This window comes from Ammospiza nelsoni, chromosome 11 (genome assembly GCF_027579445.1).
Source record: "Ammospiza nelsoni isolate bAmmNel1 chromosome 11, bAmmNel1.pri, whole genome shotgun sequence".
NCBI classification, from domain to species: domain Eukaryota; kingdom Metazoa; phylum Chordata; class Aves; order Passeriformes; family Passerellidae; genus Ammospiza; species Ammospiza nelsoni.
This window is the reverse complement of record NC_080643.1, coordinates 14,562,241-14,585,403: the sequence shown is the minus strand read 5'-3', so window position 1 is coordinate 14,585,403 and position 23,163 is coordinate 14,562,241. Positions and strand designations below refer to the sequence as shown.

At 46.3% G+C, this 23,163-nt stretch overlaps 2 protein-coding genes across 7 annotated transcripts in view; both read right to left on the bottom strand.

The window, feature by feature from the left end:
* POC1A (POC1 centriolar protein A) overlaps window positions 1-17,608 on the bottom strand; it is a 49,742-nt gene extending 32,134 nt beyond the window's left edge. For 2 of the 6 annotated variants that reach the window (XM_059480163.1, XM_059480164.1), the window contains exons 1-7: window positions 14,398-14,453; window positions 10,634-10,718; window positions 9,795-9,966; window positions 8,718-8,897; window positions 7,517-7,624; window positions 6,131-6,246; window positions 1,761-1,894 (exon numbers count right to left, since the gene is read on the bottom strand). In XM_059480163.1, coding sequence (XP_059336146.1) covers window positions 1,761-1,894; window positions 6,131-6,246; window positions 7,517-7,624; window positions 8,718-8,897; window positions 9,795-9,966; window positions 10,634-10,718; window positions 14,398-14,439 — 837 coding nt within the window. In that variant the 5' untranslated portion in view covers window positions 14,440-14,453. Of the gene's footprint in view, window positions 1-1,760; window positions 1,895-6,130; window positions 6,247-7,516; window positions 7,625-8,717; window positions 8,898-9,794; window positions 9,967-10,633; window positions 10,719-11,596; window positions 11,633-11,859; window positions 11,930-14,397; window positions 14,454-15,597; window positions 15,671-17,489 lie in introns of those variants that run through there. The other 4 variants (XM_059480165.1, XM_059480166.1, XM_059480168.1 and 1 more) reach the window with 3 other exon arrangements.
* Window positions 17,609-19,730: 2,122 nt separating this feature from the next.
* On the bottom strand, window positions 19,731-21,929 carry LOC132078361 (heat shock transcription factor, Y-linked-like). The gene is made up of 3 exons (XM_059480458.1): window positions 21,849-21,929; window positions 20,618-21,045; window positions 19,731-19,976 (listed from the first exon to the last, which is right to left on the bottom strand). The coding sequence occupies exons 2-3, from the start codon at window positions 21,002-21,004 to the stop codon at window positions 19,731-19,733; spliced, it is 633 nt and encodes a 210-aa protein (XP_059336441.1). The 5' UTR covers window positions 21,005-21,045; window positions 21,849-21,929.
* Window positions 21,930-23,163: the final 1,234 nt, after the last annotated feature.

Below are 23,163 nucleotides of genomic sequence, written 5' to 3'. Positions count from 1 at the left end.
GGCAACCAGAAAGCTCCACCAGCCACTTCAATACTTGCACTTGTTTCCAAACTGAAGAAGCTGTAAATGCCACAACAGCAGCTACTCTTCATCTGTGCCAAAGGCAAAGCTTTTCCAATGCCACTTAGATGCCCAGGAGAAAGAGGCAGACACTTTTATTGATCTGAAGCAGCAGGGAGGAAGAACAGGGAGCTTTAATTCTGCTTTTGAATAGATGATCCACAAACTGTTCTTTTAAAGCCTCGAGTGAAGTACAACATTAGCCTAAAGGGACTATCTATTGCTCATTCTGAAGATCTCCATCACCATAATCAGGTTTGGACTCTCATTCAATGCTAAGCTCTTTTTTTGTGTGTGTGCTACTGCAGTCAGTGAGGCACAGCTAGCAGCTCAAATGGGAGAAAAATGGAAAGCAGGTTCAGGCTGCTGCTGAACCATAACCAAGCACATCCCTTCCTGAGGGAAGGGGGGAAGTGTAAAGATTTCCCATGCTTATAACACTCACCCTTTTCCAGGAAGCTTCTTCCCAAGAACTCACTTGGCAGATTAACACAACAGACAAATATGAAAACAAGATTAAAGCAACAGAAGCTTTGCGGCCCCTATCTGATAGGAGTATCCACTCAGTCCAGTCTTCCAAGAACAGTTTTATACAGCCAAGGCCGACATGTTAGGATAACCAGCATTTGTTATCTCCTCCCCATTCTTTTAACAGCTGAACCCTTTGGTCAATTTTAATCAAAGCTCTACTTCATGAAAGATTTAAGCATAAGGTTTTCCTATTTTTTTCCATTAATATTACAAAAAAAATATTAATATACAGCAAAAGAAAAGTTACAGAAGAAACATGATCTTTTTAGACATCAAACAAGGCAGTCACTAAACAAAGCCACAAGAAGACAGAATTATCAGATTTACAGCTTACACAGATACCATTATTGCCCACAACAATCCCCACCAACTCCAAAAAGCTTCAGGCTGTGGTTTTTCCCTGACAGTTTTTATGCTTTAAAATTCAGCCCCCACTTTAAAAGAGACACAAGTGGGTTAAGAATTTCTATTCTCTTTGTCCCTTTGGAAAGGGATGCCTTAAGGCAGTTCTGCTTTTTCACACTCCACTCTGCATGGACAATGAAATTAGTCCATTTATTTTCATTTAAGATTCAGAAAGAGAGCTCCAAGCATTCATAAAATTAACCTTACAAGCAACACATCCAGCAGCATAATACTAATAGGCCAATCAGTTAAACTTAACCAACCAGCACCATTTATCACCTTCAATTGTATGATTCAGTCCATTAACAAGATGTTCCCAAATCAAATCCCAAAATAGATATCCTCTATTTTACTGCTACTGTTCTTGAGTCTCCTGCCAGGTGAACAGCACTTATCTTCAGAACACCTGTGTCAGGGGGCCAAGTGTTATTTGCAGCTCTCTAGAGGGAGGGAGACAGAGCTGCACTGGAGGCTGACAGGGTCAGTCAGAGTCAAGGGTGCTGCTCTGAGCTCCTTCTGCCTCAGACTTGAATCCTCAGTATTGGAACTCGCTTTTAGTCTTGCTTTCTCTTCTCTCCATTCCTGCCTCACCTCCACCTCCTTCCCCTCAAAACAGTGATGATCTCAAAGATTATTAGCATTATAATAATGATTTTACACAAGGAAGCTTTCAAACAATTTCTGGTCACAAAGAAAGTCTCAAGCATGCATTTGCTCAGTTTATTGTGAGTCTGTACATTACTGTAAAAAAGGCTTTGCCTCACCTGGTGACCATGCAGAGTATAGAGAAGTCTTCCTTCTAACAAGTCCAGAATCTTCAGAGTTGAATCACTGGAAGCAGTAACCAGATAGTTTCCAGAGGGATGAAAGGAAAGGCTGTTGACCACAGAGCTGTGCACTAAGGATGGAAAAAAAAAAAAGTATAATAGTCACCAAGACCAGTTTACATAAGCCCAAGGCAAAAGAACAAAATAAAGCACTAGCACATTGCAATTTTCTGTTATAAAATTTAACAGGAAAATTATCATGGGGGAAACATTCCACAAAAACTCTTCAAAGCACTGGAGAAGAATAACAGTAACTCAATTCTTGTAAAAATAGGCACTACTTTACTGAAAGGAAAAAGGAAGCTTTGCCAATTATTCTGAGAGATTTAATGTTACAAAAGCTTCCAGTATAGCCCAAAATGTACTGTATGTGCAAGTGAACTACAGGATTCTGTGAAAGTGCTGGACATTGATGTACTTTACTACTGTGGAGCTGCTGGTCTCACTCCTAAGTCATTCTAGATTAAAATCTGCATCTCAGGACACTGAGAAGACTGAAATTACAATGGAAGACACTCAGAGTTGACACTGCACAACTTCTTCTGGTTTACTATCTGACTCTAGCCAGGACTGGGGTTAAGAGAAACTAGGAAATAAGAGCAACTTGAAAATGGTCCAGTACAAGCATTATTTCCTCAGACATCCTATTTGTCTCGCCAAAAATTTAGAACAAATACAAACAGCCGAACTATCAAGAGTGTGAACTTGCAATAAAGCCATTTTCCCTGCATGAAGATGAAGGCCAAGATTTATTCTGAAAAAAGCTAAAGAAAATGTTCTAGGAAAAAAGTCAAACTTCACTGAAGTTCAGTAACATTAAACATTTAATATATGACTTTTTTTCCCTCCCCAAACTCTTGCAGAACAGGCTATTGAACATATTTATTTATGAGAACATGCAGTACCTCACATATGCCCAGCTTCCTGAGTGTATGTGACACTGCAGAATATTAATATGCCTGAGGAGGGATTTAACCATCCAATTATTCCTAATTATACTATATGCCCTCCAAATGTTCTGGTATCTCAAATCTACTACTTCTGATACATCACACCCAACTAAATTTATATTCTGTTGAGAGTCTACTGTGCATTTTGAATCCACACTGCATATTAAGAAATCCCTTAAAATACCATTTTAAGTACATTAGAAGCAAATATTTTTTGCATATGTGGATTTGAAGCAGATAGCTGAAATAACCTTGCTCAACTGTAAAACAGAATGTCTCTACTTTTGAAATTCTCAGGAACACTAAATACCTCAGCTAAGCTCTGAAAACAACTCCTCTTGACCCAGACTGTTACAAAACAGAAGAAAACCTTAACACAGGTAACTTCTAAACTGTTCTTCTTCTTGGTAAATACTGTCTCTGTCACACAGCTATATCTTCCTCTACCCCCTACCCTGTATCATGCTACCTATTGAAGGAAAAAAAGGTCTGTGTGGAGTTTTTTCTTATGAAAGAGTGATAAATATCTTTTTCCCTTGAAAATCTTATTCTGAGGAATTTGTAGTATTCCTCACCCCCTTAGAATCTATATTCAGATAAATGTAAACGTATCTTGTCAACTAAGGAAAGTCCTGAAAGGAATCACATCAGAAATAGACAAGGTTAGTAATGTATCACATTTCCAAGTTCTAGAAGGTAAATAAAGGATTTCCAGCTTCACAAAAAATCCTTTCCATAATGGAAAAGTCACACAGACTGTAGCTGCATAAGTAGTCACAGCTTCTGTGCCCAAGGAGTTACTGGCTCTTCTAAACTCAGAGTAAAGTTCATCTCTACTGTCAAGGCAGCTCATACCTCCCACAAGACCATTCATAACACCTCTCCAAAAAAGGGCAAACACATCCTGCCACCTCACTTGATTTCATGCTGTGAGCAAGAAATCCAGGGCAGCACCAGGTGGCATCTCCCAGTGACTCATTGCTACAAGCCCATCCTTCTGCCAGCCAAGCCCTAGCAAAGTAAGAAGAGCCTCTTAGGGGACTTATACTGGGGGTGAACATCTAAAACTGAGTCCTCCCAGCCTGCTCAAAACTGTCCCAAGGCCAACAGCATTTCTTTTATGTAATGCAACCCTCAGTAACACCAGCAAGTAGATAAATTAGGATGAATTTGAAACAGCCACAGTCTCCACTGAACAGATAACCACCATCAGTCCCATCCAAACTGAATAGAAGTACCAATTATTCTTTTTAAATAGGAATAAAAAACAGGTTAGAGCTGTTTCCATAGACCTGCTACAGAGGTGTCCCCCACACAGCTTTGGACAGGGAAAAAATGTCAGGCAGTAAACACTGGCCATTTTTGTAGGGGCTGTACAAAAGAGTCCGTGCCAAGCAGAGAACCAAATAAAGCATCTGTGTGTTCTCCTGTACAGTAAACGTGACCAGAGCATACTTTGCTTGGCTCAAAGAAAAACACACCATACAAAAGGTTTTGCAGCTTGCTCTCTACTTCCAACTTTCATTTACAAATGTCACAGTTGGAACAAGTGCTGGCAACAAGAGCAACACTGCTAAAAGACTAATCAGTGCTGGAAAGCAGCCCAACTTCAGACGCAAGAGCCCGAGGCAGGGCCACTCATCAATTAACTCCACGTTTAAAATGGAGTCCCTGGCAATCAGGCAGCATCAGCACATTCTGAAGGCACAGATGCCATCTAGTGGGGCAGGAGTGGCAGCCTCACAGGGGAGACACAAAACTAAATCAGATTTAGTCAAAATGAGATATGTATAAACCCTCAGAAAGGCAGGGTTTATAAACATCCCCAGAACATGTTACAAACACATCAGTTTGTAGCCACAGGCGCATGAAGTGATTGCAAAAATCCACCACTGCAATTTAAGGTTTCTTCAGCTATTATTACTATTTTTAGTTAAAGGTTTAATCCACAGTTAGGATTTACACAGTAGCTGTTAAAAATAACACTCACCCCAGGAAAATGATCACTTCAATAGCAAGGGTGTCACACTAAAATGCCATTCAGAAAGGGTGGGATACCAGGGAAATATGTCATTGTAAGACAAAAAATAAACCTGGCAGCCAAGCCTAAATCACATCAGATTTGGACAATTTAATAGCAGTAAGTGGAAAGCAGGAAGAGACAACTTTTGAGCCAAGTTATACTGTGGCTGGAAACATGCACTGCAGATCTTGCCACCATTGAAAAGCTGATAAAGCAGGTTAAAGGACAACCTGACGCTGCCCAAGTATTTAAAAACACTACTGATTTTAGCAACAAGACTTCAGGAAGGCATTTCCAAGTTTTGATATGGGCCACAAGCTAACAATGCTTATTACACAAATTGCCCACTCAATACTGACAAATCAGAACAACAGTCACCAAAAAGTTTGATTTCTATTAGATTTTGTTAACTATCAGAGAGCTGGGAGTGACTGTGATCCAGAAGAATGACTGAAGAGGGAGGCTGTCACAGCAGGAATGCACAAAAGCTTATGTTGAGGGCAGAAAGGACACACCAAGCTCCAGCCCCATGTCTCTGATCTGCTTTATGAGCATGCCAGAAGCAGTTCCTCAGGGAAAAGTTAGCAAAATTAAGTTTAATAAGCTACCAACACTGAAAACAGTGCTGGAGAATGCATTCATTTTAAAATATCACAGCAGCCTTAAAAACTGTTATTAGCAAAGAAAAGCCACATTTTGGCTGAAGAAACTAATGCACAGAATAGGTCAATCAATCTCACAGAAGCTGGCAGGGAAGGGAAAGCACCCTTTTCCTATCCAGATCTACCAAAGAGCAGCACCAATCAGTGGGACAAGAACATGTAATGGGAAGAGATGCCATTTGGCATCATCAAAGCTAATTATGGAAGCTGAAAAACAGAGTTTGGAAAAGGAACCATAAACATGGATCATAGTATAGAATTGCTATTGATTGATTTTGATTTTCCTTTTGTTTAACTTTTCCTAATTTTCTTATAAAAGAACCTAACAGTCTGAATTGCTGGAATACAATTCTGACTCCTCCTATAGGCTTATTCAGAGGCAGAGGCCACATCCTTTTTATTGCACAGCACCTTCTCAGTAACAGTGAATAGGAGCCAAATGGCATCACAGGTAAGACCCATGCCCACCTGTAACGTGGGACAGCCTCAGGATTAGCTCTGGAGCTAAACACAAAGCAAAGCATGACGTCTGGTGAAGAAAGGCTCCTGCTGGCAGGCCTAACCCAGTGCCTTTTTGGAAAAGCAGCAGCTGATGGAGAAACAATCCTTGGATTTCAGAGCAACTGGCATCAATAGATGGAAAGGTTCAGCTGCTGTAAGCTGTTGACTTGCCTTGGTAGTGCTGCAGCAGTTTGTTCATCCTGACGTCCCAGAGCTTCACAGTGCTGTCCGTGCTGCCCGCGGCAATGCAGTTACCGCTGGGATGGAAATCCACGTGGTTCACAAACCTGCAACAGCACCAAACCCAACTGCTGACTGCAACTCCTGCTGCACACCAAAAATGCCTCTTCAACAAGGGGTGCTACAGCATGACTCACTGAGCATTAAAGAAACGAGGAAATAACCTGAATATTGATTTTTCTGAATTTCTTTTAAGACCTTGTTTCTAACCCCAGCCAGACTGCAGGCTCCTACCTAAGCACATCTTCAGTAGTTCACATTGCAGGTGTAGGAGCTGCAGACACAAACCTCCTGAAATCTGATGGATCCAACTGTCACAACAACATTTTCAAGTCTTCATTTAATGTTTGCATAATATATATCTTCTACTATATTAACATTATTTCCAGAGTGATGCGTACAACACTGAACAGAGATTTTTCTTCTGTTAATTAAATTTAAGATGGAACTTAGTGAATTTGTGCCTGAAATCATATGTTGCCCCTTGGAAAGTAGCAAGGCTGAGGCCAAATTTCTTCCTGGACCTGAGTCAAATCAATTTTTAGTTTGAAAACATAATTACAATAAAAGCTTCAGACCCTTCAGGAAAAGATAATTAATTAATTTTATCCAATTTGTTTGGTGAGGAGTTATCTTTTGACTATTCTTGTAGCAAGTACTGAAAAAAAACTGAGCTATTTTAATAGGTTGTTTGGACAAGACACATACTTAAGAGCATTGAAAAAAATAAATGTCTGAATTTGTCTTACCATCACTGTATATTACCTAGAAAGAAGAAAATATTGCACTAGAAATTCAGTGCAGCAATGAATTAGGGAGATTCCAGTCTCAGTTCTCTGAGGACTTGTTTTATGTTTCTGGGTAAATTATCTTTTGCTACATTCCAAATTTAACAGCTATTTTTCTGAAGGCAAAGCGGGGGGTTTGAATAACCTCATTATTTAAAAACTTGAAGATGAATCAAAGCATCCAAGTGCCATTCTGTCAGTACACTTTTGCACTTCTAATTTATGTCAACTCAGAGCAAAATAAAAGAAGAGATAAGGAATTTAAGCATCTCCAAAAATAATTAAGCACAAAGAAACTGAGGCTTGATGTGCTGGACAGTTACTGAAATATAACCCTCACAGTTCTAACCTTGAGCAGTCAAAGGGGCCAGGGCAATTCTGGACTGGGCCCTCACACTGGCTGCTCTTGCAAGAGGTGCTTTTGCAAGATGGTTTTTCAAGCAGTTTTATAATTGCCAGGACAGGGACCTCTGAACCTCACAAACCAGGTGTAAATTCCCCACTTCAGACATCACCACCAGGTACTTACCCTCCATGCTCACAGAAGGAGTGGATGCATTCTCTGCTGGTTTTGTCCCACAGCTTGACAGTTTTATCATCACTGGATGACACTATCAATCGTCCATCAGGAGAGAATCTAAGACAAGAGTGACAGCAATTAACAAAAGCCATCAAATGAAAGGAGTACAGGGTCGACTGAATTTGGCCAGGTGTTTTGTCATGTTGGTAAACACACCTAGCTTCTCAAAAAGTCACAGAGGCATCAGTGAGACTGAAAATCCAATCACTAAGTTGAGGGAAAAGAAAGCAAGCCCTAAGTACTCAAACTATCCCTAACTCCATGAGCACATAAAATAACCCTCAGGAAAGTCTTGAGTCTGACTTAAGATCTTGTGTCTTACTTGTTTCAATTTAAGTGTACCTCAAGTTGCAAAACAATTCCTGCCTTTGCCACAAGAGTTCAGAGCAACATAGCCACTCACAAGAAAACAGCTGCAGCAGGGCCTTCACCATTCCAGTGACTTAAGAGAATATATTAAGTTCCCATCTCAAAATATCACATACATGACAGATCCAGACCTCTCTTCACAGATATACACATTACAGAATCAGGACTTGAGTCCCTAACTCCAGATTATCAGACATACTGGAAAAACATCCTTTCTGCTCTTCTGTGGTCATCTAGAGTGCTACCAGCCACTGCCACCACCATGTTCCACAACTGTAATGAACTCTTCACCTACAGAGGAACCATGGCTTTAGCCTAGATACACGTATGCATAAATAACTCCTTGAAACCAAATCTGAAACCGTTATCAGGAAATAATGTTCTTATCATGGCAGCACTTAAAACATTTTAGAGGTAGCACTGGTGATCATTTTAACAAGGGGAATGACAAGTCTAAAGAAACTAAGCTGAAATAACAGCAGAAACCTCTCCTTTTTTTTCCTATTAGCAACTTCAAGACACAGAACTCTCCTTACCAGATAAAAATAAAACACAGAACAAATCACAAAGCAGGAAAGCCTCTGCTTCACAGATTACTGGAGAAACACAACGTGGGTACAGATAATTACTCAAAGAATGTCTCTGCAGGTCAGCAATGTATTTCAGTCACTAGACACACGTGAACCACCCTGAACAGAAATGTGTTGCACCAGACCATGACACTGAGCCTCTGCTTTGAGGGATAAATCTCCATCTCTGTCTGTCAGAGGGCTGCACTCACCTGGCACAGCGAACCCAGTTGATGTGCTGACTCAGTGAGAACAGAAACTTCTGCCTGTGAACCGTCCACACTTTGATGGTTTTGTCATCAGAAGCTGTAACTAAGGACTGGCCATCGCTGGAGAAATGAACACTTCTCACGGTTCCTGTGTGAGCCTTGAACACAGTCGATTCTCCCTTGCTACACAAAAGGGAAGAGCTCTTTAAAACTGCACAAAGGGCAGCAAATGCATTTGTTTTCTGTAACTGAAAGCACAGAGCTGCTGCATGCTGAGCAGTGCTAGCAACCATCACTTCTATGGGAACTGCATGTGACCACAGTAGGATAAAAACATTGATCGACCCCAAAGTTGCTCATGCTTCATGAGCAGTACAGAATACACAGCTAAAACCAGTTGCTCCAGTTCCATACTGGAGGCCAATCCAACAGGAAACAACCCATGTTTCCTATAAAGGGGAAAAAAATGCCACAGCTAATTTGTGGAACCATTTAAACACAAAAAGATCAATGTAAAAGAAGACACTTTGGTTCTGTACTCTTGCCAGGTACTTTGCTGCAAGGCAGGCAAAGAGTGAGGTGTTTTCACAGCTCATTCAAACAAGAGCCAAGCAGGCAACGACCTCCCAACTGCTCCTGTAATGGCCCATGCCCAGCTGGCCATTCCAGTGCCACATCACACACGAATTCAGCACACCTGATACTGTACAGCTGTGAGCAATCTGCCATTAACTCAGCCAGGCAAGACAATTCAAATGTGTTCATTTTTCTTTACACATCATTTCCAAATAAATGCATTTTTCTGGCTAATAAGCACAAGACATATTTAGAGATCCAAAGCAGAGTGTATTTAGAGATCTAACAGGTTTATGGAACTCTCAGTCCAAAATCTGTCCTCCAGCATGTACTGTACCACCAGGAGCTCCATATCCACAGACTGAAGAGAAGACAAAGACACAGTGGTTCTTCTTTCCCTCCAACAGATCCCTGTCCCATAGCCAGAGAACTGCTACAAAACACTAAGGAGAAATTCCAAGCCACAGTGAAACACAAAGAGAGGCAGAAGGGACAGGTACTCACACACTAGGGATCCACAAACGAACTGTTTTGTCTCTAGAGCCTGAAGCCACGAGGTGACCAGAGGGTGAGAACTGGACACACAACACTGCATCTTTGTGGCCCAAGAAGCGATAGGCTCTCATCTGAGGCTTCATGCTCCAGATCATCAGGCACGAATCCATTGAGCCACTTGCTGAAATAAAAAAGGAAAAACAAAACCACACAAAACCAAACTTGCATTAGCTCTCCTCCAATTACAGAAAAACTACATTTCACACTCAGCTCTCCATCGTAGCTTCCAGCAGTCTCAATACATTGCCCTTGAAGCTTCACCGGTCTATTGCAAGCTGTGGATTTCATTATTGTCATGCATATAATTTCATTAGTAATTCAAAGAAAACAAGGCCAGCCATGCATTACTTTAGACTGACAATTTAATTCCAAGAGTCCAGACATGCAACAGCCACAGGTTGCAAATCGTCCACACACTCAGGAAATGAAGGTTATCTCTTCACTTTCTTATGGGCAAAGGCATTAGCTGCAGCAGGTTAAATGTCACTTCAGATTAAGCAGAGAAGACCACTGAGTTGGTGTCTTAAAAGCAGGCTGGCTACACCTCCCTCCAAGACCTCTCCCTTGTGGCAAAACATTGACCAAAGTCAGCTCAGCAGTTCTTCACAACATTCTAAAAACACAAGCTTGGAAGGTGAGTGGAGCAGTGCTCAACTTGCTGTTAGCAGGAAGCAGCAGCAGGACCTTTTGCTGTTGCAGAGCTCAGTTACTTCCACTGTTCCCCCTATCTAACTAAAGCAGAACAGCTCTTTCTTTATCCTCTGGCCACCAAAACACAGACAATTTACCCAATTGTTTCTTAGCACGACTGAAGTCCACACTAGTGACAGCATCTCTGTGGCCTTTGAAGTGCCTCTCCAGGGATGGATCTTCCTAGAAGACAAGAATGTTTAGACAGTACAGATTTAAGAACCATCTTTGTACAATAAAATCATTTTATTTCTAGAAGAAGTGAACCAAGCCACATATTCACCCCACAAAAAAACAGGCAGAGGCAAGAACCATTGTGCAGGCAACTGCACAACACAAAACACAAATCTCACATATACCATAAATTTTAAAAGAAGCAAATTATCCAAGGTGTTATTAGCTTGGATGTTGAGTGACTGCACAAATCCCTCATGCACTTTTACAACACGCTGCTGGCACAGAGACTCTAAAGCTGACTGTAGAACAGATAAGCCATGTCCATGATCACCTGAGCAGGCAGCCAAGCTCAGCTTTGCTTTGACAGCTGCTCATCTCAGCTCAGGTGTAGCCAAGAGGCCATTATTTGCACAGAAGAGGCAAACTCACAAGATTTAACACACCTGTTGAAACAGGCAGGACAAATGAGAATTGCAGCAAAACAGACTGACACCTAACCCCACCCACAGCACCTTGCTGCAAAGGCCAACAAAAGCCGGAGGCCACGCAAAAAAACAAAGACCTGAGAGAACTATTACAAGAGCTTTTAACACTTGAAAATCGTTCAGGACAGGCTGGTCAGCCTTCAGTCCTTGCTCTCACACATTGCCACTGCCTCCCTGGCAATCCCACACTCAGGATTTGACCAGAGCCCAGCACCCAGTCCCAGAGCAAGGCAGCGCTCCCCGCTCAGTCCGGCCCCCCGGAGACCCAGAACCCCTCCAAGAGCCCGGAGGTGCCGCTCTCCACAAACAAACACAGACCAACCCCGGCTGCACAGCACCCCACACCCAGGGCTACACCCCAGCATTAGGCTCCCCGAACCCCTCTGTCCCCAGCCCCACCTGCATGAACCCCTCCGAGCCCAGCACTGCCTCCCACCGCCACCGCGGCCTCAGGGCCCCCCACAGCACCAGACACTGCACCAGCCCTGCCTTGTCCTTTCACTCTTCCGGGCAGTGTCACATCCCTGCCGGCTGGGACACAGCGGCCCAAGAGCTGCCGCTGCCACCGCCTCTCCCCCGCTCGGCGGGATGCCCCGGTCCCGCCTCAGCAGCCCCACACGGGCTGTGCTGGTCCGTTCCGTTCCCGCCCGGCCGGCGCTCACCTCGCACAGGGCGGCCATGACGCCCCGCGGCCGCCGTTCGGTTCCCGCGCCGCGCGCGCCCCGTAGCAACGGCCCCGCCCAGCGAGGGGCGGGCGGGGGCGGGCCCGGCTGAGGGCGCCGTGGCGGGCCCGGGGCGGGAGCCCGGCCGCGCCTCAGGGCCGGGTGTGGTAGCGGGCTGCTCTGAGCACGGCCGGCCCCGTCAGGGGGCTCGGGACGTTGGGGGGCGTTGGGAAAGCCCCCTCCGGCGCTGTTACAGCCGTTATCCTGGCAGACTTGGTGCCGCTCTCGTTCAGTGCCCACCACCCCTCTCGTTTGTGTCACTGCTGCTCTGAGGCCGAATGGCTCCCGAGCCTGGTGAGGCTGTGTCCGGATCGCAGCCAGGGGAGCACCACAAAGCCGTGCTCTCCAGGGCTCAGGCTGGGCTGCTCACTTCCAATAAGTGGTTCAGCTGATGGGAGATCAGTTGCTTCTGCTTGGTCTGTGAGTGTTCCAAATAGGAACTCACCCCGGGGTTGTGCAAAGAGCACAGGACAACCGAGAAGGGTTTATTCTTCCAGTGGTTTAATACTAACTCAAATTTCTTCCAACTCTGTTCATCTCTAGGAACAGTACTATTAATTAGACACTATGGACTGCACACTGACTGCTCTCTAACAGGCACCTGTGTGGAGCCAAGATCTGCCTCTCCACAAAGCCTGGGCTGACCATCTGAGCTTCTAAAGGGGCCTTTCCTCCATCTGTTCTGCATATAGGCCCCTTCCTTTAAGGACACCTCTCCTCTTGCACGTTTCTGACAGCCAGGGGTGCGCTCTGTTGAAGCTGGGGTTATAGTAGTAGAGGATCTAAAACAGGCAAAGGAGAAGAGTTAGTTGCCACCATCTCCCCGGTTACTCCAAACCACAGCAGAGGATCATGTACCCTGAGGGCTGTGTAGAACCTAAAGCTCAGGCTAAAGCTTGAGATGGTTGTGTTCAGGCATCACCACCTCTGGGGTTTTGCCTCCTGAGAGCAGAGCAGTGTAGGATTGTCAAAAGCAGAACTACTTTTTGAAAATAAAACTATTTCTCAGCAGCTTCAGTGCAGATGTGAGCAGGCAGGTAATCTTGTTGGTCCTTTGATGCTTGGCATTGGGGCAAGTGCCACGGGAAGGTTTCAGATTTGGTACAGCAAGACACAGAGCAAAGATATTCAGAGAAATCAGGTTATGCTGAGCCTGTCTGTGCCTTTAATGGGTTCAAAGTCAGTAGATCTCACCAAAATGTATCTTGTCCACATTTCTAGTAGTCAGAAAGACTAACACAAACATGCCTGAGAAGGAAAAGAAGACAAGACCACTTGCTCCCATCCCCATCCCTTCCATCACAGAATCACACACTATCTTGGGTTGGAAGGGATCTTAAAAATCATCAGGTCCCAACCCCGCTGCCTTTGGCAGGGATGCCACTCACTACCCCAGGTTCTCACAGCCCCATCCAGCCTGGCCTTGAATACTTCAAGGGATGGAGCATCCACAAGCTGTCTGGGCAACCTGTGCCAGGGCCTCACCACACTCACAGGAAAGGATTTCTTCCTAAGGACTAATCTAAACCTGGCCTCTTTCACTACACAACTGCTGTTCCTTGTCCTGTCACTCTCTGCCTGCACTAAAAGTCCCTCTCCCTCATTTTTATAAGCACCCTTATGAAAAGTGGCTTCTTTTCAACCTGCAAATGGCCCTCTATGAGGAGGCCTTATTTGCTGTGAAGGTTCCTCTCTCCCCCCAGATTATCACAAGCATTAGTGCAGAGCAGCTGCTGTACCTGGCTGTGAGCAGAAGCTGCTGCTTCCTCTGCCAGGAATTCGGGCAGAGAGGCAGATCTTTGGAAATTCTGCTGCACTTTGGTGAATCCATATGCATTCAGCTGTCGCATGAAACTTTTCATTTTCTGTGTGTGGAAGACCCGCTGTCCTTCCCTGCCCAGCACCTCCACTTCAAAGAGATCTTTGTTGATGGCCACACATTTTCCACCCTCACTCCACCAAATTGACTGAAACTTGCTACTTTCCAGCATTTTCCAAAGCTTCTCTGGAAAGCGCAGGGACGAGAACTCTCGCTCCGCAGCCATTGCCCTGGACAGCTTGGCTGTGTCCCACCAGCTGGCAGGCAAAGAACAACTGGCACCAACAGACAGCAGGTTCCAATGGAATGTTCTGGCATATCACTGTGGTGCCTCTGCTCTGGGGACATTGCAGGTGACACCTCAGTGATGGTTGGTGGTGCTGCCCTGGCAGGGGGAGCAGCCTGAGCAGAAACTGCTGAAGGGAATTGTAGAGGCTGATCTCTCTTGTTGCTTCTCTGTCCCAGAGCCACCAGTGGTGGGAGTGCAGAGCCCAGCAGTGCCCACAGAGCTGCCCTGAGGGGCTGTGGGCAAGGAGAGGCCTGGGCTGTGTCTGGCTGCACCAGGAGTAGGCCCTCACCAGGGAGGAGCTGGCATGGCTGCAGCCTTGTGTTGTCCTCTTATTCCATACTGTTATCTCCTTATTGCAAAAGTTCCATACCTTCTTGGTGTTTCTCATGGTCATCTCCTCCAAGCACTTCATCACAAGGCAGCCAACTGACTCCAGCTCCCTTCTCACCCAGCCACCCCACTCTTTTATAGCACTCTTCTTCTCATTGCTTACAGCTGTGGCCTGTTAAAGTCAGGCCTGATCCTTATCTTTGATAATTGGCCCAGCTGCAATTCCTTAGGGGTAAGATTACTTTCTACACTATCTTTATTTTCTTATATCCTATCCCACTACAGCCTTGGGCATCCCAGGGCCCTGTTTGGAGAGTTTTCTGGCTGGGCCCCTCTGACACCTGCAGAAATGGGGCTCCCTGGATCCCTGCAATGCAGAAACATTGGATTGGAGAATAATTTTCTTGACATCTCCTGCACCTAAGCAGCAGGTATTCATTCATGCCAACCCATTGTCTTTGCAAATTTCTTGAATAGGATTGCACTTTTTTATCTAGTGGGTTTAAAATTAGCTGGGAGAGATGGAGCAGGGGACACACTTGCTTCATTTCTGGCATGAGACACAAAAGCAGTAGTTTCCTTTCCATCCATCAATGACCCAGCAATCAGGCTGGGGGAACAAAGTCCAAGCCATCTGGTCAAGAGATATTCTGGTTTACTTGGTCTGAATCACTCCTGCTTTGTTCATAAATGCAGAGCCATGAACACAATTCCATGAATGGGTCTTCTCAGGGAATCCATCCCTCCTTCTCCCTGATACACTGCCTTCCTGCAGCAGACTGTCTGCTGGTTCAGGTATGTCTGTGTGCCTGAAAAGCTCTGCATTCCCCCTGCCCTTTGAGGTACTGCATCTGAAGAGATGCATTCCTCCCTCAGACATGGCCCTTCTGCCCACATAGCCATGGATTTTGGATCTGGAAGTCTGAAGTGGTTTCTAGCATGGCCTGACCTGTTCCTCATTAAATTCTTTGGCATTTCAGTATTAGCTTTTTTTTCCTCTATACTTAAATAAAAAAAGAAGATAAACATGATGCTAAGTATGCCTGAGGTCTGGAAGAATCCATTTTAGAGAAATAAAAAACCGGAAACCTGTTGTAATTGCACTCCCACTTATAAAAGCAGGAAATGGGAACATCTGCTTTAATTGAAGGATTCCACCACTCAAAAAACCACCCCAAGCTGCCTTCTAGATAATACACAAGCAGCATCCATGGTGGCCACGGATGGTTACTTAGCTTACCTCAGCCCTGGGGTGCCACTGTGTAACACCAACAGCCAGAGGGGGCAGCAGATCATTGGCAGGACGCTCTCACCTGTGGGAGTTCAGAGCAAATGTCAAAAGAGAAAGAATTAAAGAAAATTCATTAATAATTAAAGAAAATTCAAGAGGGGAACAGGAGCCCATGGGAGCAACAAGCACACATTGGGTCGAGCAGTGAAGTTGACAGTCTTGAATAGTCCAGCTCAGCCATTCAAACATCCTTGCGGCATTATCTGATGGAGTTTTCCCAGTCCCTCAGAAACGGTGTCCCTGGAGCCAGCCAGGGAGGGGACACTCAGGCCGTGCGCTGTCACCCCGGTGTCCCCGCAGGGACTCCTGCCGTCCCTCAGGCCATCCATGCGCTGTCCCCCCGGTGTCCCCGCAGGGACTCCTGCCGTCCCTCAGGCCATCCATGCGCTGTCCCCCCGGTGTCCCCGCAGGGACTCCTGCCGTCCCTCAGGTGGCCACCGGGGGGCAGGCGGGGGCCGCAGCAGCCTCTCCTGGATAAAGGGAAAAGCCAGCAGGAAAAGGGATGAAATGCAGCGCGGCTTCATTAGAGATAAATCAGGCCCATCTAGGCAGCTTCCTTGGGAAGAATACCGGAACTCTCGGTCTGAGCGTGCCTCTTTCAAATGCCACTTACCAGCTTGCTACCTTTAGACATTATCTAGTAATTCTCAGCAAGTCCTTCCCTGGGCTTATTTTTGTCACAGTGAATCAGAAAGGGACCAGAAGCCCCAGGATCTGCCCCCTCTGTCACATCGACAGAGCCTTGCACTGGCAGCTCTGCCAAAGCTGTGATTTCTGCATGCTGCAAAAGCTGTTGCAGAGCATCAGACACACCCAGAATTCAGATGAGTTGTTCTTGCATGAAATTACAGTTAACCTTTGACTTCAAGCCCAATTCATAAAAGCCTGGATTTCTCTCAAGAGTGTGTGGGTCTAAGTTTAGCAACTAAACTTAATGTTTACCAATTCTATATGGCAAACCCCAGTTCTCACGTGTCCTGTTAATACTTAAACTGCTGAGCATACCAGTCTCTACTTGTACCTTTGCAGTGCTAAGAATATTCCAAAGGACAGCATGCAAAGCTTCAGAAAGCCACCATGAGAGTTTTTCTGAAAAAGCTGAGGTTCTCAATGAGACTAGTGATGGGAAGAAGTACTTTGCCATCTACAAAGGAAGCTCCAAGAGACACGGAGTTGGTGAATGCAATGTGCACACACTAAAATGGAACCAGCACCTACACCCAGTCTCCAGTTGCTAGCAGCACTCTCACCACAAGGCCATCCTGTCCCCATGATCCCAGCATGGCTCCTTCACTGCTGTTTCATGTCCCATCCCAATCCATCCTGGAGATGGAGGCAGTGGCTTTGGGCAACCAGCTCTGAATGCTGTGGCATAGGTTGAAACAGCCATCAGGGGTGTGACAGCCACCTTGGTATTGGCACTTTGCATCCAGAGGGCACAGCAGGGACTTGGGCAGCCCAAGCACACAGCTACAAGGAGCCAAAGAATGTAGATGAAGATTCATAGCTCAGAGAGTTGTTGTTCAGCCTCCTTTACTGCTGCTGTGGAAGGGGGCAGCTACAGACACGTTAGACACTGCAGAAGGGAGCAGACCCACCAAGCAGCTCACCTGATGACAGTGACATGTCCCACTGCTTCCATGGGGAGAGGCTGCTTTACATCAGCTGAAGATGTAGCTTGCTGCCACATCAGTTATTTTTTCTCTTACTAATGACTTTGTCCTCCCCTGTGTGCCAAACCTGTTTATGTATAGCCCACATTTCTTTTACCTGCCTGCCTTTGTGCTTATTACCCTTCCTTACAGAGTTAAGAGAAAGACAGGAGGAAATAAAATACCAACCTTTTACTCAAGTAAGTCCTGACCTAAATGCAAATCTATTCAAGCAAATTCAGAGAGCTTTGATGCTGTATGAAGAAGAGAAAAGGAAGGAGAGCAGCCTCTACTGCTATCGAAACAGATCTTTACTGCTGCATAACAACCAAGCAATGAAGCAAAAGCCTAGGGAGTTTAAAGAGGAAGCTCAGACAAAGGTCACCTGGCTGCCCCAGGTGCTTGTTATCAGTGCCTTGGAAAGAGGGAGGAAAGTGACAGGAGCTGATTACAGCAAGAGCAGGAAACAGCTGACAGGGCTGGGGGAGCTCTCTCCTCAGCATGCAGAGGGCCTGCAAAGCCTGGACTCTGCAGTTGCTCAGAACACTAAGAGAAAATATTTCTGCTTCAGATTTGAAGTGTCTGCTAGGCAGAGAGTATTGCAATTGTTAATTGCAATACCCTGTTTTATTTGTTGCAAGTCTTTGCAGTGGATTTGTTGGGTGAGGGGAAGGTGGCAAGGGGATGCCTGCAGAAGCACCAGAGGAATACACTGCTACTCCCTCTGTGGAGCTACACAGTTCTTAAGCCATCTGAGAGAGAGCAAGTAAAGGGAGCTCATACATGCCTGCAGTTTCCAGAACTAGCCAAAAGAGGAGAAGAATCCAGGAGTGAGAAAACCTCAAGCTGGATCCAGCCAGAATACCATCAACAGCCTCTTGGCATCTACAAATTTGTCTCTGACCACTTAAAATGCTTCTGGTGTCTTAAGCTGCTATAAGATCTTAAGATCTGTTACAGGAATGTAGATCAAACCTGGCTTTAAAATGTCTCCAGCACAGGTGGCTCAGCTGTGCTGATCTTGCTGACCAAGGGCAGGTGGCTGCTTTCAGTCCCTGAACTTTCTCTGCTGGTGTCTGCAGGGGTGAGCAGAGTTCAGACTTTGCTGAACTCACAATTGCGTCAACCCAGAGCCCAAAGTGCACAAAAACTGGTGCTAGGAAAACCCTAGCTGAGTTCACAAGAATTAAGCTGAAACCTATGGGACACGGAATTCCTCACTCATGGGGCACATGTCCAGCACCCACACCTAGCAGGGTTCATTGCCACACAGAGCCTGGGGCTGGCCTGGTCAGGGCAGGTAACACTGCATGTCCAGCACCACCTACCTACAAAGCAGGTTGGTATTGCCAGTGCCATGCAAGTATGTTCCAGAATTCACCCATCCCCATGGGGCTGCTTTCCAAACAGCACTGATCACTGGGCTGGATCACATTTGGCCTTGACTTTTAAGCCTCTAATCTTATCAAACAGTTCTTTGTCCCAGAATTTCACAAATCTGGGACCTCACTCTGCAGATTAGAGGAGGGTATCAGTCAGACCCTGCTAGAGAATATCAAGTGTCTGTGGAAAGTGGGAAAAACTAAAAGGATGAAGACTCAGCCAAGATGAGAGCAGAGTGGGCAGGGTGACATCAACCTTCCTAGAGAAGCTCCTGCTGACAGGAGAGTTTGGTCAGGACAGGCAAGCACAGAACTGCCCAGTCTTTCATCTAAAGCTCTATGCTCTCAGAAGCCTTCACCTCCTGAAGGCCCAGAGCTGGCTTCTCTCCTTCCCACACACCATTCCTGCACATTGCAGAAAGGAATGGCAGGTAAGTATGACCAGAGCAGACCACAGAACAACCCCAAATATCTGTTACATTTGCTGCCCTTACATGCTGAAGGGAAGGATGCTCCTGTTTGCAGAATGTCAGAGCAGCCCTTGTTCCAATGAGCATAAACTCCATGGCACCCACCTGAGCATCTCCCCTGCAGCACTTTCCCCTCTGAACAGACCACAATTACTAAAGCTGGACATTCCTGCTGTGAACTGAACTGTGTGAGGGGACAGTGGCTCTTTGTATTTCCAAGCCAGTTGAAGCAGGCAGAACTAGATAGCGGTGGGCTCACTGCCTACCACCCAAACCAATTGCTTCCTTGCACGAATCATTTACCCTTCCAACATCTTATCCTCAGAAAGAGAAAGAAGCTCCTGGCTTCCTTTCTGTCCAGTGCCAACAGCAGCTCAGCCTTTGCTGCACCTCTTTGTGCTAGCAGGACATGGCCACATTTGTGCTGGGACAGGTCTTGCTGAGGCCACTAAAGCACAAGTGGGACATTAAAGACACAGAACTATATAAGAGAATTTTCCGCTGTTCAAATAGAACAGGACAACCAGAAAGGTTTACTGTTCAAACAGTTTATTATCAACTCTGTTAGGTTGTGGCTATCAGACTTTATATCCATTCAGTGCTCCAGGAGGCTCTAGAAGCATGGGAGCAGCTGCCAGTGGAGAGGGATGGGCTTCAGCTGACACCTGCATCTCCTTCCATACTGACCATCTGGGCTTTTGGAGGGGCCTCTCATCCAGGCCTGCTGCACACAGGGCTCTCTGTTTGAGGGCAGCTCTCCTTTTGCACATTCCCAGCAGCCAGGGATGTGCTCTGTTGAAGCTGGGGTTATAGTAGTAGAGGATCTAAAACAAGGAGAAGAGTTAGTTGCTACTATTCCAAGACTGGAAAAACCCAAGATACAAGAACTAGGACTCTGAATTGCAAAAGAAGAGCATGGCTAAGGAAAAGGACTTTGAACTTAAATATGCAACTTAAAGCTCAGGCTAAAGCATTATGTGGCCATTGTGTTCAGCCATCACAACTGAGGTTTTGCCCTCCCGGAGGCCAAAGCAAAACAGCTGCTTTCAAAAATTAAATATGACTATTTCTCAGCAGCTTCAGTGCAGATTGAGTAGGCAGGAAATCCCATGATCCTTGGATGCATCTGCTTGGCATTGGGCAGGTGCCACAGGAAGATTTAATACAGATTTAATACAGCAAGACACAGAGCACAAACATTCAGAGAAACCAGATTACACTGAGTCTGTCTGTCCCTTAAACAGGTTCAAATTCAGTAGCTCTCACTGAAATGTATCTTATTTGCATTTCTGCTAGTCAGAAAGACTCTCTCAAATCTGCCTGAGCACAGGCTGAGAAAGGAATGAAAACCAAACCACTCACTCCCATCCCCACCTCTTCTATGGCAAGGCCTTATTTGCTGTGAAGGTGCCTCTCCCCCCAGATTATCACAAGCATTAGTAGCTGTGCAGAGCAGCTGCTGTACCTGGCTGTGAGCAGAAGCTGCTGCTTCCTCTGATAGGAATTCAGGCAGGGAGGCAGATCTTTGGCAATCCCGCTGCACTTTGGTGAATCCATAGAGGTTCAGCTGGCGAATGACACTCCTGATGTGCTGCGTGTTAAAAACCTGCTGGCAAACTCCCCTGCCCAGCACCTCCACCTCAAAGAGATCCTTGTTGATGGCCACACATTTTCCACCTTCACTCCACCAAATGGACCGAAACTGGTCACTTTCCAGCATTTTCCAAAGCTTCTCTGGAAAGCAGAGGGGCAAGAATAGATTGCCTTTGCCTGTGCTCTCACTGGAAACAGCAGGAGCTCCTTTGGTCTTGTGTGTGTCACTGCCATTCCAGATGTCCTGCTCGTCCTCCATCACTTGTATGGCAGTGTCACAGGGCACAATTCCCCCCTGTCCTGGAAGGCCAGGAGCAGCCATGTCAGCCCACTGCCCCAGTGCACCTGGAGCAGAAAGGGCTGGTGTTTCTGGGGGAATCAGCTTGCTTTTCTATTCTCACAGGTGGCCTGAAGCTTCCCTCATTGGCCATTGCCTGCACAGCCATACCTCGTTCTCCCAGTCAGTGGGCAAAAGCCAACTGGCCACGACTAACTGTGGGTTCCAATAAATATTCTGGCATATCACCATGGTGCCTGTGCTCTGGGGACACTGCAGGTGATATCTCAGTGATGGTTGCCACTGATCTCACCACTGATCTCAGTGGTGCCATGGCAGTGGGAGCAGCCCAAGCAGAAACTGCTGAAGGGAACTTGTTTCTCTGTCTGGTGGGAGCCCAGAGCCCAGCAGTGCCCACAGAGCTGTCCTGAGGGGCTGTGGGCAAGGAGAGGCCTGGGCCATGTCTGGCTGCACCAGGAGTGGGTTCCTAGGGAGGAGCTGGGATAGCTGCAGCCTCATCCCAGGGCCCTGTTTGGGGACATTTCTGGCTGGGCCCCTCTGACACCTGCAGAAATGTCCTTGAGGATATCAGAGAGAGAGGGGCCAGCCCAAGGGACTGCACTAGGCTGCACAGGGGGAATGTGGGAAAGCCCAGCCCTGATGCCAAAGGCGGAGGCCAGCCAGGGCCTGGCTGCTGGGTGGTGGTGACAGAGATGAGGCATTCCAGACATTCTCCAGCACAGCTGGGAAGTGGGGGAGCAGCTGCTTGTCAAGCTGTACAGGGTCTGCATATGCAGGGATATGTGTTAGGGGTTAGCTGTGTTACCTTGGCAAGCACAGGCTTTCTGTGAGCAGACACCTGTGTGTCCTGTGCAGGAGCTGCTGTGAGCACCTCCTTCTCCATGCCAGCAGTGGTTCCCTGGACAGGCCAAAGATCTTGGCAGCTTCCTGAGGGGCAGCTTTCCTCCAGCTCCTCATCCAGGCACAATACAGCTGGGGTTCTTTTTTTTGTGGCTCACTCTTGGCTTGTAGCCTTCCAGCACCTTGGGATGGTCCATCTTAAAGCTGGGCTATAACAGAGCTAGAAAGTGCAGAGAAGAAGGAAGAGTTAGTTGTAACCAGTTCAAGCCTGAAAAACAAAAATACATAAGGACTAAGACTTTAGTCTTGGCCAAAATCCAAACCTAGGCTGGCTCAGATGTTACAATATGGTTCTATTAAGTGATAACCAGCCCTGAGTTTTTACCTGAGCAAGTCCACAGAGCTGTCCTGAAGGGCTGTGGGCAAGGAGAGGCCTGGGCCATGTGCAGCTGCACCCAGGAGTGGTTCCCCAAAGACAGCAGGGACAGCTGCAGCCTGGGACATCCCAGTGCCCCATTTGGAAACCTGTCCAGCTGCACCCCTCTGACACCTGCAGAAACACCCTGGCAAGTCTGCACCTTTTATGATTCACTGGAGAAACACCTTACAAAGCTCCTTGATAACAAACTAGCCTTTAATTGGCTAGGAAAAGTTCTGCCAAGCAAGGGGAAAGGGTTTTCTGTGTTGAAACACATTGCAGCAAGCCTTTGTGTGGAGTAAACACTCTTCATGCCAGCAGGATCAATACAAACAACCTGTCTTGGTACCCAGCTCTGAGCTGCTGCTTGTCTCTCTCTTGCAGCCCAGGGTGAGGCAGTTTGGCTGCAGCATTCTGTGGTCTCTGTGAGAGGAGAGGCTATTTCTGAGGGGACAGAGACCCAGCAGATGGCTGAGAGCCCAGAACAACCCCTGAGCTCACCTTGTTAGCACTGCCAGGTTGCTGTTTTCTGACAATCTGTTCTAAACATTGGCTAAGTTTGGAAACAGTGCTAAAAGCAGGCTTGTCATGGTCGTGCCAATGAATGAAGGGCTTGTCAACAGAGGGAGCACAAGGGAGAAGTGTAAATATTATTATATTTCCTCTATAGAACAGTTCATATCTAGCTGTGAATCCCTCAAACTGCTCCAACAGGGCTTTAATACTCTATTAAGGGCTGGAAAATTGGAGGGTCAGAGGATATTTCACTGTCTAGCTCCAGACTTTTGCAAATGAATGTGAATCCTCCATTCAAAACAGATTCAACAAGCCAGTTCCTAACAGGTTCTGACCCTTATAAAGT